This window comes from Malus domestica, chromosome 11 (assembly GCF_042453785.1).
Source record: "Malus domestica chromosome 11, GDT2T_hap1".
NCBI lineage: Eukaryota > Viridiplantae > Streptophyta > Magnoliopsida > Rosales > Rosaceae > Malus > Malus domestica.
In genome coordinates this window covers 32,934,878-32,952,697 of record NC_091671.1, presented here as the reverse complement: position 1 = coordinate 32,952,697, position 17,820 = coordinate 32,934,878, and the positions used below count along the sequence as shown (strand labels likewise).

Genomic DNA, 17,820 nt, shown 5'->3' with positions numbered 1-17,820 from the left:
AGATGAATCATCATCTTGAAATATACTCCTTGTGGCATTCTTTAGTAAAATGTCATTTTGCTTACCACGTAAGTATTTCTTCCTCTCTGGAGTGTATTTGTCGAGGTCATCCATCATCAAATTAATTTCGAACCTTTCTTGCTCCCTATCCCCTTCTTCCTTCATGGCCAAACGCATTTGGGCCGATTCTTCTTCCCGATGACATTGGTTTTCATTCATTCTTACAATTTCGCTAGCAAATTGTGCACGTATCGGATCTTGGGACTTTCCTTTTCTCTTTGTTTCCTTTTGCTTATCTCAACCCGGGGGCCTTGCAAAAGAAAGAGTTGGGTTCATTTGTTTGACACCTTCATTGTCGGCAAAATTCACACCTTCATTGACATCATTTGGGGGTGGGGCTTCACTATGAAATAATCTTCCACATTGTTGGTTCGCATCAGTTCCCCACCTCGGACAATCTTTGAGGATGTTCCAAGCATGATGCAACTTAAAATCTTGATTTTTTTGGTGTAGTTCTTGTCTTGTAAATTGTCATTGCTTTGTCACCCTATGCAACTGTGAACACGGAAAATTCCTGAAACGAAAGAGACAAGAACAACGTGCACAAACAAATATTTGTGTTTTTGATGATTTTGGGTTACAATCTCTCTCTATTTTGATCCTCTGATTCGATCTCCGTAAGGTGTTGATTTGTGGGATGTGCGATTGATCCAAGGGCCGTTGAGGCTTGATCTTGGATGAACGAGGATGAACGGATCTTCAAGGGCTTTTGGGCTTGATCTTGAAGAATGGTGATTGACGGATCTTCAAGGGCTTTTGGGCTTGATCTCGAAGAACAGTGATGAACGGATTTCCGAGGGCTTTTGGGCTTTGAACTCGAAGAACAGTGACGAACGGATCTTCGAGAGCTTTTGGGCTTGAACGGATCTTCGAGGGCTTTTGGGCTTGATCTCGAAGAACAGTGATGAACGATGAACGCTTTCTTCAAGGGCCGTCGGGGCTTGGGCTTGATGAACAGCGGATGAGCGGATTTGTTGGTGTTGTCGATCCAAAGGGACCGTTGGGGCTTGATCCTTGAAGATGAACAGTTGATGAACGATGAACGCTTTCTTCAAGGGGCCGTTGAGGCTTGGGCTTGAAGGTGGATGATTGTTGATCCAAGGGCCGTCGGGCTTGATCTTGGAAGAACGATGAACGAAGAACGCTTTCTTGATTCTTCGGGAACCTGGATGCTTGAGAGCTTCGGAGTTTCAGAGCTTCAGAGCTTCAAGAGTTTTGCCTAATGATTTTTTTTGGTTCCTCTCCTTAAATGAATGAAATGGGCTTGTATTTATAGAATTTTCCAAGGACTAACTTTGAATATAATATTCCAGATGAAATAAGTCGTTTCTGCCAGGTGTTGACACGTGTCCTATTTGATGACTTTTCCAACTCATTTCAATTTTTGTTGAGACACACGCTACGTGTAAAATTTATGTAATACATGAGCGTTGACACTTTGATTTATCGGTCAACATTTATTTACCGAAATTTCGATGTCTACAAATGCCCCCACTTCAAGGCGCGCCGTATACATGTGCTTGTCGCGTGTAGGAGATGCGTTTTGAAGTCCCTTAAGGTAGATGTCGATCCAAGGACCGTCGAGGCTTGATCTTGAATTGGGCTTGAGATTTCTTCAAGGGCCGTTGAGGCTTGATCTTGAACTTTGTTTGAAATTCTTCAAGGGCCGTCGAGGCTTGATCTTGAAGGTTGAAATTGGACCACAAGGAGCTTCATGTGGTAGATGATCTTTGGCTTTGGTAGTGGGCGAATCGGCACATATTTTGTTGCGCTTGTTGACTTTCCACAGCTTTGATTTTGAACTGGGTTGAAGGATTTTCTGGATTCCTCCAATTGTTGATTTTCCACAGCTTATTCTTGAACTAGGTTTTGATTCAAGGGTGGTAGACACTTAATCTTGAATCGGACTTGTGATTTCTTCCAGGGCCGTCGAGGCTTGATTTTGAATTTGGCTGGAAGCTTCTTCAAGGGCCGTTGAGGCTTGATTCTTGAAGGCTGACTCGAACACGTGGCAAGCAGGCACGAGGTGAAGGTGATGACTTGTTGCTTTGTTCAATCTTTCTAATTCACACCTGAGCCGTTTGGTCAACGGTATGATCTTCGAGATTGATGGGATCTTCTTCCAGTTGGTGACTTGATCTTTAAGGATTTGATTCAAGGGTGGTGAATCGGCACGTGCAGCCCACAACGCCTAGTAAGTCGACCCAAGAATTTGAGGGTCAAAACAAGTTCACCGTCATCAGGCAGATGCGACATCTTCTCGAGTTCTTCATCTCAGACTCTTTCTGCTGAGTTGACTGTGCATGCTGCATTCTTCTCTACTTGTTTCTTCAGGCAGATGTGGCAGCTTCTCGAGTTCCTCAGTTCAGACTCCTTCTGCTGAGTTGACCGTGCAGACCGCATTCTTCTCTGCTTGTTCCTTCTGCACCTTGTCTCCACATGCTGCAAGGTATCATTTTCACTTGCCTTATCTGTTCTCCAGGCAGATGTGGCAGCTTCTTTGAAAGTACAGCAGCAGTGGAAGGCGAGTACTCGAGAGCAGTGCTAGGTAGGCAATCAGGGAAGGGTTCCAAGCAGTCGGTTCCTTACCCGAGTTTGAGTGGAAGTTCCGGCATATTGTTTTCTTTATCCTTGTCTTTGTAGGTAGGAACAAGGCCAAAGGAAAGGACAGGGAGAGTGCATGATATGAGATACTCTTGCTTTCTACCCTGGTGATATGAGATACTTTTGCTTTGGAGTCATTGGCTTGCAGAGGTACTCCAAGGAATAAGGAACACTGAATGACTCGAGAGGTTTCGTTGGGAAAACATTTTTTTGGATGAAGAAAGGCTCTGTATGTCTGCCTTGCTATGGAAGGCGAGGGTAGACAATTATAGGAAGTTCTTTGATACCTGTAGAGGTACTATTCTTTCACTCGTGTCGGCGACCGATGCGTGATTGATCTATACGGCTTCACATGCTTGTTTCTTTATCAGAAATTTTCGACAAAATTATCCGTAATTTCCGCCAAGCTGAGTGTGCATGTGACAGGTGTTGACGCGGCTGAAAAAGACTGGCGCCTCTTCGATAACTGGGATCGACGCTTCGACAAATTACCCGTGATTTACGCAAAGCTGAGTTTGCATGTGATAGGTGCTGACGTGGCTGAAAAAGACTGGCGCCTCTTCGATATCTGGGATTGGCGCTTCGACAAATTACCCGTGATTTCCGCAAAGCTGAGTTTGCGTGTGACGGGTGTCGACGCGTCTGGAAAAGCAAGATGCTTCTCCGATTTCTGAGCTTGCCTCTTCGATTTTTGAATGGCCTCTTTGAATTCTGAGCTCACCTCTTCGATCTCTGAAATCCCGTCGAGTGCCGTTTTTTTATAGAGGTACGCAGTTCGTTTCAAAGCACACAATTTTCGCTTGTAGAAACTCCCTTCTTGCACTTCTAAGGTCTTGATTTGTCCGACCTCTTCTTTCTTCAACACCTTTGAAAATGTCTGGACCCTCCGACCGTCGTTTTGATTTGAACCTTGATGAAGAGGTAGTCCCGCCTTCTCCAGATAACATATGGCGCCCATCCTTCATATCCCCTACTGGTCCTCTTACTGTTGGGGATTCGGTGATGAAGAATGATATGACTGCTGCGGTGGTGGCCCGGAACCTTGTCACTCCCAAAGATAACAGACTATTTTCCAGGCGGTCTGATGAGTTGGCTGTTAAGGAGTCTTTGGCTCTTAGTGTGCAGTGTGCGGGTTCTGTGTCCAACATGGCCCAACGCCTATTTGCTCGAACCCGTCAAGTTGAATCGTTGGCGGCTGAAGTGATGAGTCTCAAACAGGAGATTAGGGGGCTCAAGCATGAGAATAAACAGTTGCACAAGCTCGCACACAACTATGCCACAAACATGAAGAGGAAAATTGACCAGATGCAGGAATCTGATGGTCAGATTTTACTTGATCATCGGAGGTTTGTGGGTTTGTTCCAACAACATTTACCTTCGTCTTCTGGGGTTGTACCGCGTAGTGAAGCTCCGAATGATCAACCTTTGGCTCCTCTACTTCCTGGAGTTCCGCCGAGTGGTGAGGCTTCAAACAGTCAACCTCCAGCGCCTCTCATTTCTGGAGCTCTGCCGAGTGGTGAGGCGGCACCTGATCGTCCTTGAAGATCCCCTCTTGTAAATTTGATTTGATTTGATTTTTTTTTTTTTAAGGTATGTATAATGCAAATTTATGCAAAATTTCCAGAAAAATAAATAAAAAATGGACTTTATTTCTCTCAATGCAAATTTTTTTTTTTTTTTTTTTTGCTATATATATATTATGTACACATATGTCACCACACCTCTTTGCCGGCCACTATCCCCAAATTTTCCTTTATGTTTTATATATATATATTTTTTTTCTTTTTCTGGTGCCTGATGCACCATACCCCCTTTTTTTTTTTTTTTTGTATTATTTTCTGCTTCTTTAGTTGGTGCCCATGCACTATTCCCTTTTTTCACGTGGTGCCAAATGCACCACCATCCTTCTTTTTTTTTTTTTTTTTTTTTGTGTATAAATTTGGGTGGTGGGTAGAGGAATTTGCAGGGAGCGGACGAAGACGGACGGAGAGCTGGAGTTTGAGGAAGAGCTTCTCGGCCGGCTAGTCGTTTGACAGCGGTCTTTGAAGTTGGTGGCAGCTGCGAGGCAAGAGGCGGAGGAGATGGAGGTGCACGGAGGAGGTAGGTGTGGACAGACGGTGCCAATGCTTTGGAGCTGGGTTCTTTGCTGGGCTTAGGCGTTGCGCAACGGAGAGGGTGCCTAGATGATGTATATGATGTACTGCATCACCACCGCTTGCACCATGAAGATCTCTCTGTTAAAAGCTTTGAGCAGACTCCACAAGACTGCAAATCTATGGAAGGAGAACATGAGAACCTGCAGCCATCAGAAGACCCACCTAGAGATCTAGTCGCCAAGTCATTGCTGCAAGTAGAGAGAGTCAGAGGTGGCGGAGACAGAGCCTGTCCTCCAATGCCGGCGACGAGAGAGCAGATGAGTGCCACGTTGAAGATGTTCTATCTCGGATGCTGCTGCTCTACCATGGTTCAGAACGACGACGAGGTCGTAAGTTTGGAGACGCAGGTTTGCACAGAGGAGGAGCGGAGGATAAGGGCTGACGTGAAGGTCCACTTGCTCTGGGTGTGCACACCATGTGCAGCAGGCCAGGTTTGGTGGAGTGAGGCAGCAGAGAGCGGCACAAAGACCGGTGAAGATGACGGCGGAGAACAAGGATTGCTGAGTCTGGTTGCTCATGAAAAGCTGCGGGTTCAGAATCTGCGGCTTCTCGTCCGGGCTGCTCTCAAATTGCTGCTGCCGTTGTGCTGGTGGATAGAAGGAAAGGAGCAGCTTGGAGTCGCAGGGAGACAGCTATGGTGCGATTTCGAGGTGCTCGAGTCGCTTGAGCGACGTGTCGTAGGGCGGAAGAGCGGTAGGTAAGCTTGGATGGTGTTTGTCGGTGGTGAAGCGGAGTCCTGGTTGTCGTCAGCAGACTTCATCTGTTGAACTTGGGGTGAGTTGACGACGGTCATTGGCATCACAACATTGTCCGAGAGGCGTCCCTTCATCTCCCTGTGCTCTTGGCACAAGGCGCACCAGTGCAAGCAGCAGTGTGTCAAGCATGGGTCACACGGCGAGTTCTGTAGATGATACTTCTTCTGCAAGGATTGCCGGACAAGACCTGTATATACCCCACACATCCACCAAGAAAATAACAGACCCTCGCACAAATAAGAAATGAAGTCCTTGGGTCAATGTCATGGAAGATTGTAGTTAATGCTGCCAGAGCCATACCACCTTCAATACAAACGGCATGACAAATGCATGGTCTGTTCCAAGGGGTATCGTCTCTTAGGCTCTCAACATTGCGCCCAAACAGAACACATGGACAAAATAACCCTATCAAGCAACTTTCTCTATCTTCAGCACAGCCAAAAATTCTGGTTGTCCAAGGCTCATCTCCAGGGGGCTGATAGCTCTCGGGTAAAGGCTGTCCGCATTCATGACACCTGTGAACATTCAACTGGGGAACTTCGATGAGCTGATTGAGCTCGCCGGGCTTAATGTCCTCGGCCGGCGCTTGATCCTTTGTCAGCTTCACATACCGCGAGTGCGCAGTTCCGTCCGCCATCCGAGCTGGTCTGGTCTCTCCTGCACCGCTTTCTCTCTGTTTGGTTGGTGGGGAATGAGGTGAAGGCGGTGGCGGCGGAACCGAAAGAGGCTGCTTTAAATCAACACTAAACTCTCTCTCCGGCGAGTTTGACAACGAAGACGATGAAGATGATGAAAGAGACTGCATTTTGGGATCCAAATGAATAGATGCTCGATCCGAAGCATTTGAAATTCTTGGCGAGGCAGCTGAGTTCTCCAAACCTCTCAGTGGTGACATAGAAGGTGAAAACGACTTGGCTTTTGAATCAGAACCGTCTGATTCTCTCTCCGGTGACGATGAACAATGTGATAATGGGGAAGGGGACTGATCATTTTGATCCGGAAAGGCCGTAACTTTTGTTAACCCATCTGTGTTGTTTCCGAATTTTAATTCCGGTGAAGAAATAGGAGAACTCTGACCCGAAACCACCGAAACTTTCGATAATGCATCTGGATTGATTCCGAAATGTCTCTCCGGTGACGAAATCAGCGAACCTTGATCCGTAACTACCGAAACTTTCGATGATGCATGTGGGTTCTTCTCTAATCCTTTCTCCGGCGACGAAGATAACGAGGACATCGACGGAGACCCTCCGTTTTGGTCCGATGCAGATGGGTATTCGTCAGCAGCTCTCTCCGGTGAAGATAGTGGAGTCAACGACGGAGACCGTACATTGATGTCCCCAAACGGCGTCGTATAACGCGTGGCTGAGGGCTCCGGCAGTGGCCTCCGAGGGCAGAACCCGATCTGCTGCTGCCGGGTAGTGAATGTGGGCTCAGATGTCGGGCACAAAGAACCCGAAACCCCCGCCCGAGCAGCCAGAGACCGGTTGAAGTTCCCAATTGTGGTCTTCTTCGTGGAAGGCGGCACCGGCGGCACGATTTTGCAGATTCCAAACTGGGAAGCCTCCTTCTCGATCTTGAAAATGTAGGCAATTGGATCTTGGAACTCAGCCCAGGTGGGGTGGTACTCCGGAGCTACAGATAGAGCGAGAGCAGCTGGTCCTGGGTCGGACCTTTTGACTCGGGCGCGATCAAGCTCAGCACCACGTGGATGGACAGCGGCGAGTACACGCGGCTTTGATTGTTTACCTTCGTTTTGATGCAGTTGCTTTGTCAGCCCCAACATGAAGTTGTTTTGGTTGATGATGCTTTCTCACAGCTCCATTTCTGATGTTCCTTTTACGGGCTTGTTGTCAATATGGGCCTGTGAAATGAAGGGAGGCCTGGGCTGTGATTCCCTTTGATGGGGACAAGGTTGGGGCGGCCCAATTTTTTTTTTTTTTTTTTATGTTATTTTTTCTTTTTTCTTTTTTTTTTTCTTTTTTTTTTTTTTTTTTTTTTGGACAAACAAATATTGTAATAGCATTAAAACTTTTAATAAAATCTTTATTCCTTATTTTGGTGTGACTGAACTTAAATTTTGAATATTCGAGCTGCCTACGTACCCCTCCAAAGAAGAGATCAAGTCGTAACGTAGTTCAAATACATTTTTTCTTGGTATTTTCATTTTTGTGCCGTTTGCAGTTTTAACTCGTGCAGGCAAGGAGCGTTGGTGTCGCCTTTTATGCTCGTGCAGACCATGAGCGTTGGTGTTGCCTTTTATGCTCGTGCAGACCAGGAGCTTTGTGCCATGCAGTTTAGACTCGTGCGGGCGAGGAGAATTTGTGAATTTTGTCAAGCAATCCGGGAGAGGCGTTCCTCACAATTTTCATAGCAAGGAGCTTTGACCGCGTTATTGAAGAAGTCTTCGGGCAAGAAGTCGCGCATCGTGATGGCAACAGACGATTTTTGTGTCGCAATTTCATCATCTTCAACACGTTCACGTTGCTTTGAAGGTTGACAAGAACTGCTTTGCCCCCTTTCCGATTGGCGGACTTGTGGAGGAGACGTATGCTTCTTGTGCAATTTCTTAGGAGTGACTTGAGTCCATCCTTCAATTTTGCTTGTCTTGGAGGATGCCCCCAACGGTTGAGGTGAAAACTTTGAGTCGGAAGAGCCAGAAGTGAAGGTGGTATAGTTTGACTTCGCCACTTCATCAAGATCTAACTCGATGATTCCTTTCTGAGCCAGCTTCATGATGAGATCTTTCAGCACGAAACATTTTTCTGTCGGATGACTGATGAAGCGGTGGAATTTACAGTATCTTGGACTGTCGGTACGATTCATCTCTTCCGGCCGTCTGCACTCAGGCAAACTGATCACCTTCTTGTCCAACAGGTCATCTAGCATGGCAACCACATCAGAGTCGGGGAATGGATAAGTCTTCTCCTCAAGCTCCTTCAAAGTGCGTCTACGCATCTCTTGATCACGAAAAGCTTCGGTTTGAATCGCCTTGCCTCGTGTGGATATTTTGACGGGAGATGTGTTGACCGTCATCGCTTCCTTGGTGGGTTTCCATGCAGCCTTTTCCACCTTTGTCCCAAGAACTTTGTCGTTCTTGTAGTCGGCGATCGGTTCTTTCTTCCCATGATGGGCGATGCTCAACTCCATGTCATGGGCGCGAGTGGCCAATTCCTCGAAGGTCCGTGGTTTAATGCCTTGAAGGATGTATTGCAAACCCCATTGCATGCCTTGGATGCACATCTCGATTGAAGAGGTTTCCGAGAGCCTGTCTTTACAGTCGAGGCTTAGAGTGCGCCATCTGTTGATGTAGTCAATAACTGGCTCGTCCTTCCACTGCTTTGTGCTCGTTAGTTCTAGCATGCTCACAGTGCGGCGGGTGCTGTAGAAGCGGTTGAGGAATTCCCTTTCCAATTGCTCCCAGCTGTTGATGGACTCAGGCTCTAGGTCCGTGTACCACTCAAAGGCATTTCCTTTCAGCGAGCGCACAAACTGCTTGGCGAGGTAGTCTCCCTCCGTCCCCGCGTTGTTGCAAGTTTCGACGAAATGTGCAACATGCTGCTTTGGGTTTCTTTTTCCATCAAACTGCATGAACTTTGGTGGTTGATAACCCCTTGGCATCCTTAGGGCATCAATTTTCTTGGAATAGGGCTTCGAGTAGAACAATGAGGTATGTGAGCTCCCTTCGTACTGTGCCTTGATGGTGTTGGTGATCATCTCCTGCAGCTGCTGGATAGAAAGAGATCCCATGAGTGCCGCTGCTTGGTCTGGCTCCGGCTTCCCATCGATTTTCTTCACCGGGGGTTCTTCGTCTCCGCCAGCTCCTCCCTTTAGTGGATCATCCTCTGGGTCGGGTTTATCGCCGTCCTGCGCCTCCAGTCGGTTGACTAGTGCTGCAATTTGCAAGTCTTTTTCTTCCACAGTTCGGGTTAGCCTTGCGATTGCTTCATTCATTTGAGCCAGCTGCTCATCGATTGAAGTTGCTCCAATAGTCATGACTTGCATGGCTGAACTGTCGCTTGAATCGGCATCGGAGAGCATGGATTCGGCGTATTTCCTTGGGCTTTCCCCCCTTGGTGCCCTTAGTGAGGCTAAGGTGATCAAAGGCTCGTGCCTTGGGTGCTTTTGTTCCCTTGGCAGAGTTGATGCAGAGGTGAAAGAGGCGGCAGAAGTAGCTCTTGCCATGCTTCGAGTCGTGATGCCCAAAGTGACACCAGTTGCGACGAGGGCGCCTTTGTTCTTTGCGCCGATTATGGGAACAGCTTGAGCCTTCCTTGACGTCATTGATTTTGGAAGTGTGCTTATATTCCTTGAACGGAGGAAGAGATGAGAGGTAGAGATGTCCCACTGGGTGTGCCAATTTGTGAACACGGAAAATTCCTGAAACGAAAGAGACAAGAACAACGTGCACAAACAAATATTTGTGTTTTTGATGATTTTGGGTTACAATCTCTCTCTATTTTGATCCTCTGATTCGATCTCCGTAAGGTGTTGATTTGTGGGATGTGCGATTGATCCAAGGGCCGTTGAGGCTTGATCTTGGATGAACGAGGATGAACGGATCTTCAAGGGCTTTTGGGCTTGATCTTGAAGAATGGTGATTGACGGATCTTCAAGGGCTTTTGGGCTTGATCTCGAAGAACAGTGATGAACGGATTTCCGAGGGCTTTTGGGCTTTGAACTCGAAGAACAGTGACGAACGGATCTTCGAGAGCTTTTGGGCTTGAACGGATCTTCGAGGGCTTTTGGGCTTGATCTCGAAGAACAGTGATGAACGATGAACGCTTTCTTCAAGGGCCGTCGGGGCTTGGGCTTGATGAACAGCGGATGAGCGGATTTGTTGGTGTTGTCGATCCAAAGGGACCGTTGGGGCTTGATCCTTGAAGATGAACAGTTGATGAACGATGAACGCTTTCTTCAAGGGGCCGTTGAGGCTTGGGCTTGAAGGTGGATGATTGTTGATCCAAGGGCCGTCGGGCTTGATCTTGGAAGAACGATGAACGAAGAACGCTTTCTTGATTCTTCGGGAACCTGGATGCTTGAGAGCTTCGGAGTTTCAGAGCTTCAGAGCTTCAAGAGTTTTGCCTAATGATTTTTTTTGGTTCCTCTCCTTAAATGAATGAAATGGGCTTGTATTTATAGAATTTTCCAAGGCCTAACTTTGAATATAATATTCCAGATGAAATAAGTCGTTTCTGCCAGGTGTTGACACGTGTCCTATTTGATGACTTTTCCAACTCATTTCAATTTTTGTTGAGACACACGCTACGTGTAAAATTTATGTAATACATGAGCGTTGACACTTTGATTTATCGGTCAACATTTATTTACCGAAATTTCGATGTCTACAGCAACAAATACATAAAAACAATTAGTTACAAAATACTATTATGTACATGACAAATAAAATATCAACAAAGAAAATCACAATTTCTGAGGCGCCCCTTCCACTAGGCATGTCAATCATGGCTTTCTCCAAGTTTCCCTTCCACAAAGTGCACGCTTTGTTGATAATCTTCCACCGATGATAAACACCACCAACTTCCCTTTGACCGGCGTTGGAGTTTTCATGGAACTTATCAACGATTTTACCCCACAAAACCTTTTTATTTTGATTGGTGCCGACGGCACCATCTTCGCTAACAGAAATCCATGCCAAACATAAAGCAATATCTTCGTCAAAGGTCCAATTACGACCTCTAACATGCTCTTTTACCATCTTGAAAATTTTGGAAATGAGAAGAAATAGTAGAAAGAAAAATTGGAAGAATTGTAGGAGAAAAGTGAGTTTGTGTGGATGTTTGAACAAATACATAGGTATTTATAGAGTTTTTGGTTGAATTTTAAGTTAAATAATGTTTTTAAATTATTTTAGCCGTTGGATTTAAATTTGGACCGTTAGATCTTTTTTGATCTAAGCCGTTGGATTCAATAAATATATAAATATAAAACTAAAAAAAAACATTTGAATGTGGACCGTTGGATTAACCAACGGTCCAATTACCACAGCCGTGCGGTGGAGAAAAGTAGCCGTTGGCTACATATACACGCCGGGGGACACACCCACGTGGGTGGGGGTTCACCTCGGCTGAATGACTTGCGCGTCTGCACGTGGAGGAAGTGTGGCTGGGCGTTTGGGCTTCATAGCACAATTTTCAGTCTCATCCGTGGGTCCCACTTCAATTTGTGAGCTAAATTTGTGACCAGTATTTGCCTTTATTTTAAGTTTTAGGTTTTAGGTTTGGTTTAGGTTTTGGGTTTGAATGGATTTTGGGGGGGGGGGGGGGAAGGGAAAATTTAGGTTATAAGCCACCATTAGACCATCTCCAACCCTGGGCTAAAAGCCAAATTACCCCCCCCCAAACACTCTCCAACCCATGCTAAAATTTTAGGCTAAATGCCAAATGCTATTTCTGGGCCAAATACCCCCCAGCTTTCCCCCCGGGCTAAATGCGAAATGTTTATCGGAATTTAAATTTTTTTAGATCAAAATGTTCATAAAATTAATTTACAATAATCTACATATTTATTTTTATTTTTTAAATTGATTTAAGAAAAAAATTTAGGCTAATTTCATTCTTTAATAATTTCGGGCTAAAATTTTAGGGTAGAAGGGTTGGAGCAGAAAAGATATTTCTGGGCTAAAAGCTAAATTTTCAGGGCTAAAAAATTTGGCTTTTAGCCCAAGGGTTGGAGATGGTCTTAGATCATCTCCAATCCTGACCTAAAACCTAAAAATATTTAGCCCATAAAATTTAGGTTTTAGCCCAGAAACAACTTTTCTACTCCAACCTTTTTGGCCTAAAATTTTAGCCCTAGATTATCAAAAATGAATTAAGGCTAATTTTTTTTTAAATTAACTTTAAAAAACAAATTATGTAGACTATCCTAAATTAATTTTATGAACATTTTAACCTAAAAATATTTAGATTCCGATAAATTTTGAAAAATCACTAAATCAATACATGAAAATCATGATAAACCACATAAACTTTAAAAAAAAGACAATTAATAAACCACATAAACTTAATACAATCGAAAACTCATAGACTACATAAACCTAATAATGATATCCATCATCTTGACTTGGTGGTGGACTTGGGTGATGGTCTTGAGATGAATCATCATCTTGAAATATACTCATTGTGGCATTCCTTCGTAAAATTTCTTTTTGATTACCACGTAAGTATCTCTTCCTCTCTGGAGTGTATTTGTCGAGGTCATCCATTATCAAATTAGTTGCGTACCTTTCTTGCTCCCTATCCCCTTCTTGCTTCATGGCCAAAAACATTTGGGCCGATTCTTCTTGCCGACGACACTGGTTTTCGTTCATTCTTGCCATTTTGCTAGCAAATTGTGCACGTATCGGATCTTGGGACTTCCCTTTTCTCTTTGCTTCCTTTTGTTTATCTCTACCCAAGGGCTTTGGCAAAGAAGAAGTTAGGCTCATTTGGTCGATACCTTCATTGTCGGCAAAATTCACACCTTCATTAACATCATTTGGGGGTGGGGCTTCATTATGAAATAATCTTCCACATTGTTGATTCGCATCGGTTCCCCACCTCGAACAATCCTTGAGGATGTTCCAAGCATGATGCAACTTAAAAGCTTGATTTTTTGCTGTAGTTCTTGTCTTGTAAATTATCATTGCTTTGTCACCCTATGCAACAAATACATAAAAATAATTAGTTGCAAAATACTATTATGTACATGACAAGTAAAATATCAACAAAGAAACTCACAATTTCTGAGGCACCCCTTCCATTAGGCATGTCAACCATGGCTCTCTCCAAGCTTCCCGTCCACAAAGTGCACGCTTTGTTGATAATCTTCCACCGATCATAAACATCACCAACTTCCCTTCGACCGGCGTTGGAGTTTTCATGGAACTTATCAACGATTTTACCCCACAAATCCTTTCTATTTTGATTGGTGCCGACGACACCATCTTCACTAACAGATATCCATGCCAAACATAAAGGAATATCTTCATCAAATGTCCAATTACGACCTCTAACATTCTCTTTTGCCATCTTGAAAATTTTGGAAATGAGAAGAAATGGTAGAAAGAAAAATTGGAAGAATTGTAGGAGAAAATTGAGTTTTGTGTGGATGTTTGAACAAATACATAGGTATTTATAGAGTTTTTGGTTGAATTTTAAGTTAAATATTTTTTTTTAATTATTTTAGCCGTTGGATTTAAATTTAGACCGTTAGATCTTTTTTTTTACTATTAGATTTGATTATATTCGATCTAAGCCGTTTGATTCAATATATATACATAAAAAACTAAAAAAAAAAATTGAACTTGGATGATATAAAGTAGCCAACCGCTATTTTTTGCATTGGGCTGATGATATAAAGTAGCCAACAGCTACTTTTTGCATTGAAAGCTGGGGGAACATGGGGTTGCTTTTCTTTAGCAGAAATGTGGGGCCCATTTTACTTTGTGGCTTAAAACGTGACTGGAATTTGGCCCCCATTTGAGTTTTAGGTTTTAGGTTTATTTTAGGTCATGGGTTGGAGTGGGTTTTTGGGGGGGGGGGGGGGGGGAAGGGGAATTTTAGGTTATAAGTCATGGTTGGAGTTGGTCTTAGAGATGGTCTTATAGAAGCAAATTCCAAATTGACTCACATTGTTAAACTTTGGTATTCTTTTTTAGCATTAGTTAACTGAGACACTGACACTACCGTTGAGACACTTATCCTCAAATGGTTAAGAACATTATTTTTATAGCTGAGATTTTGAGAAATTGTCTTTAATTCCTCTGTTCTAATACCAACTGTATTAAAGAACTCACATTTATCCCCTGTGTTGGTTTCGTGTACAAGTACGCTTTTGTTGAAGTTCGTTCAGGAAGTATGGCATGTGTTTCTTCAGCGTTGTAGAACTTGATACTTAACGTTAGTGTTTTTCAAGAAGTTCCTGTTTTTTTTTTTCCCGTAGAATGGAGTCAATGATTTATTACAGGATCAATTCCTGTTAGTGTTTTTCAAGAACATATAATTAGAACTAAGATGCTTTTCTGTTTGCTCTTTTACAAATTCATGCCAAATTCCTGCCAGGCAGAAGGGACACCGGACACACGAGAGTCCGGCACGAGTCTTTTGCTTTCATGCTTGTACAAGTCTACTAGCATCCATGGATTAAGGCGAAATTTCAACGTCAAGACCCGAAAACATCCAACTAATTACATTCATTACCAAAATATCAATTGGGAAGGAAACTTATAAGGAAACTGATACATGGATCATAAAAAGAGTTGAATCTTAAGACTATCAATATGGTCGACCAGAATCCTCAGTCATACAGCAACTTTGCAGATTGAGTTCTCAAGGTTTTGTTTTCATGCTTCTTAACTTTCTCAACAGCCTTCTCTGTTTTAGATATAGCTCTCACAACGGCTTTTTTCTTTCGAGCATTTTTCGATCTCTTCATTTGTCTTCCCTTTATCTTTCTGTCACAGAAATTTTCACGATTATAAAGGTGTATGAAACAGAAAACAGATTGCTTCGGGAAAACAAAGGATATAGAAATAAAACGAAACCAGAAAAGGAAGATTACAAAAACATAAACAAGTAACTTGAACAGACAACTTAGACATCACAGAAAGAACAAATAAAACATCAATCGGAGGGGAAAGTAACTACGAAGCCACCAAAATACTAAATACTTGACCCTATTTTCAAAGGACAAAACATAATCAAATGGCAATCACGTGACGCATCAATGAACCCTCCCTTCCTCAATCTCTTCCCATGATTTGAACCCTATATTCCTGCACCTGTGACATGAACAGTCACAGAGCAGTATCACCTAGCGACAAAAACAAGTCTCCTCATTACCAATTCTAGCATGCTCAACTGACCCCCAAAAACATGGTAAAACTGATTTTCACAGCCCCAAAACAGGCAAAGAAGTAATTATGCTAGCTTGTACGCAACAAATACTTGATAATGAGAGTAGCAGAGATGCCCTCTGTTGAAGAACTTGGGACTAGAGTACCATCATAAGTTGACTATCAAATTGATGATCATGCAGTAATGCCACTGATCACTGTCCATAATAAAACCGTTCGAGCCATTTACGGAGCAATCTCGCTTGAGGACTTAATAAAACTTTCGGACATACGATATACAACCAAGACATTTTTTGATCGAATTCTGGAATTGCTCACAATATGCATATAATTGGGTAACATCTACCATGCAAACCAAAACAATATACATTCACGCTTAAAATTTGAAATTCTGCACCATTTTATAAAAGTAAATTGTAGCAATGGTCCCTTAACTTTAATCAAATTGGAGTAATGGTCCTCAACTAAAAATTCATTACCATTGGTCCCTCAACTCATCAAAATGGTGCAGCTATGGTCCTTTTCATCAACTTCGTCACAATTGTGTCAAAATAAGTTATATTGGAAGGACCATTGCTACAATTGGGATCCCTCAACTCATCAAAACGTGTAGCTATGGTCTTTTTCGTCAACTTCGTCAGAATTTTGTCGACATGAGTTATGTTGGAAGGACCATTGCTACAATTAGGTTAAAATTGAGGAAACATTGCTCTAATTGGGTTAAAGTTCAGGATCATTTCTCCAGTTGGATTAAAGTTGAGATACCAATGGCAATGGATTTTTAGTTGAGGGATCATTGATTCAATTGAGTTTAAGATAAGGGACTATTGCTACATTTTATAAAGTAAACGCCGATATTTTCTCACAAAAGAAGAAGACAGATAAATATGCATTGAATGCATACAGACATAAGTATGTACATACACACATAATATTAGGGAGACTAAATTTTGTAAACTAAATGATATGGAAGTTGACGATTAAATCATTACTTAACTATTGATTAACGTGCTTATTTTTATTGGTGACACATCATTTAGTTTGCAAATTTAGTTTCCATAGCACTACCCATATATATATATATATATATATATATATATATATATATATATTCATTTTTTTTAAAATTAAAACCCATAACGAATAATCTCACACGTAACCGTACAATAATACCATCTCAATGCTGCACAGAACCTAGCATACTTTATCAGAATGTTAATCAATTCATTCATTCACATGGAATCATGCTTAGACTTGTGATTAAGGTTTAGGGTTTCAATTTGTGGTCTTGATTGGCAATCTGAAATTCTTCAAAAAATTAAAAAAATAAAAATTGACTGGTTTTTAATACTTGATACTTACAAATTGGAAGCAGCAGCACTAGGGTTATGAGCTCCAGACTCTGACGTATCCATTGCTGCACAAAGATCAAAACGTCAGAAATCCAAATTTCATAACCATGGAATTGGAAGGAATTATAAAAAATGATTCCAAATTCTCGTGTGTTTTCTTCCAATTCGATACCTTGAGGCAGATCTGAGACGGGATCTTCGGCGATGTCCATTGAAGCGGCGCCGGTTTTCTTCTTCTTGTTCCTGTTCTTCGCCATGGCTATGTACAGAGAGCCGAAAATCTGAGAGAGGTTTTAGGGAAAAATAAACCCTAGCTCGTTGCACGGAGAGAGAACCCGCGGAAAAGCGGGCTAATTGGACCTTTAACTACCTTATACCCTGTTGGGCCATTGGCCCATCAGGATTTTGGACATCTAGCCCATTGTTTTTTTCTGGGACATCTCGCCCACTCTAACATAAAAAAAATAAAAAAAACAATCTCTCTTTTCAAGTTTTTTTCTTTTTAAAATTTGATTCAAGTAGCCCTTGTAGAAAACTACCTTTCAAAAAGCCTTGTTCCAAAATGCTCTTTGTTTTTTCTTCCTATTATCCTCCTACTCATCTTTACCATTAATGGGCAATTGATCACTACTTGACACCCCGTTTGCCATAATTATGTTTATAGATCAGACACTCTATGAGGATTGTATCTTGGAGTTGTAGATAATTGTTATTCCGGCAGGTACAGAGGCGTCTATGGCTGACAACACAAATCTTGATATCACACACCAGATCATTCCTTACCTTTTAGTTTTACTGCTTTGTTTATTAATATATGTGTGTATTATGACTATAACATTTGTATTATCCTATAGAAATAGCCAGCCTTAATTTTCTTCAATTAATTTCTATGTCCTTGGTGTTCATGTACGAGTTGCACGGTCTTGAATACGTCTCTTTGCAGTTTTCGTCTCCGTTGGCATCTCGAAAAGCGGATGCACTTTACAAGTCGTTCTGGACCAAGTGACTTTGTAATAGAAAAAGAATTTAAAGGA

The 17,820-nt window shown here is 42.7% G+C and overlaps 1 protein-coding gene and 1 pseudogene across 1 annotated transcript; both read right to left on the bottom strand.

The window, feature by feature from the left end:
* Window positions 1–5,239: 5,239 nt before the first annotated feature.
* Window positions 5,240–6,212, bottom strand: LOC139189352 (cell number regulator 6-like; annotated as a pseudogene).
* Window positions 6,213–14,578: 8,366 nt separating this feature from the next.
* On the bottom strand, window positions 14,579–17,261 carry LOC103432735 (uncharacterized). The gene is made up of 3 exons (XM_008370929.4): window positions 16,959–17,261; window positions 16,797–16,851; window positions 14,579–15,032 (listed from the first exon to the last, which is right to left on the bottom strand). The coding sequence occupies exons 1-3, from the start codon at window positions 17,041–17,043 to the stop codon at window positions 14,876–14,878; spliced, it is 297 nt and encodes a 98-aa protein (XP_008369151.1). The 5' UTR covers window positions 17,044–17,261; the 3' UTR covers window positions 14,579–14,875.
* Between the last annotated feature and the right edge of the window lie 559 nt (window positions 17,262–17,820).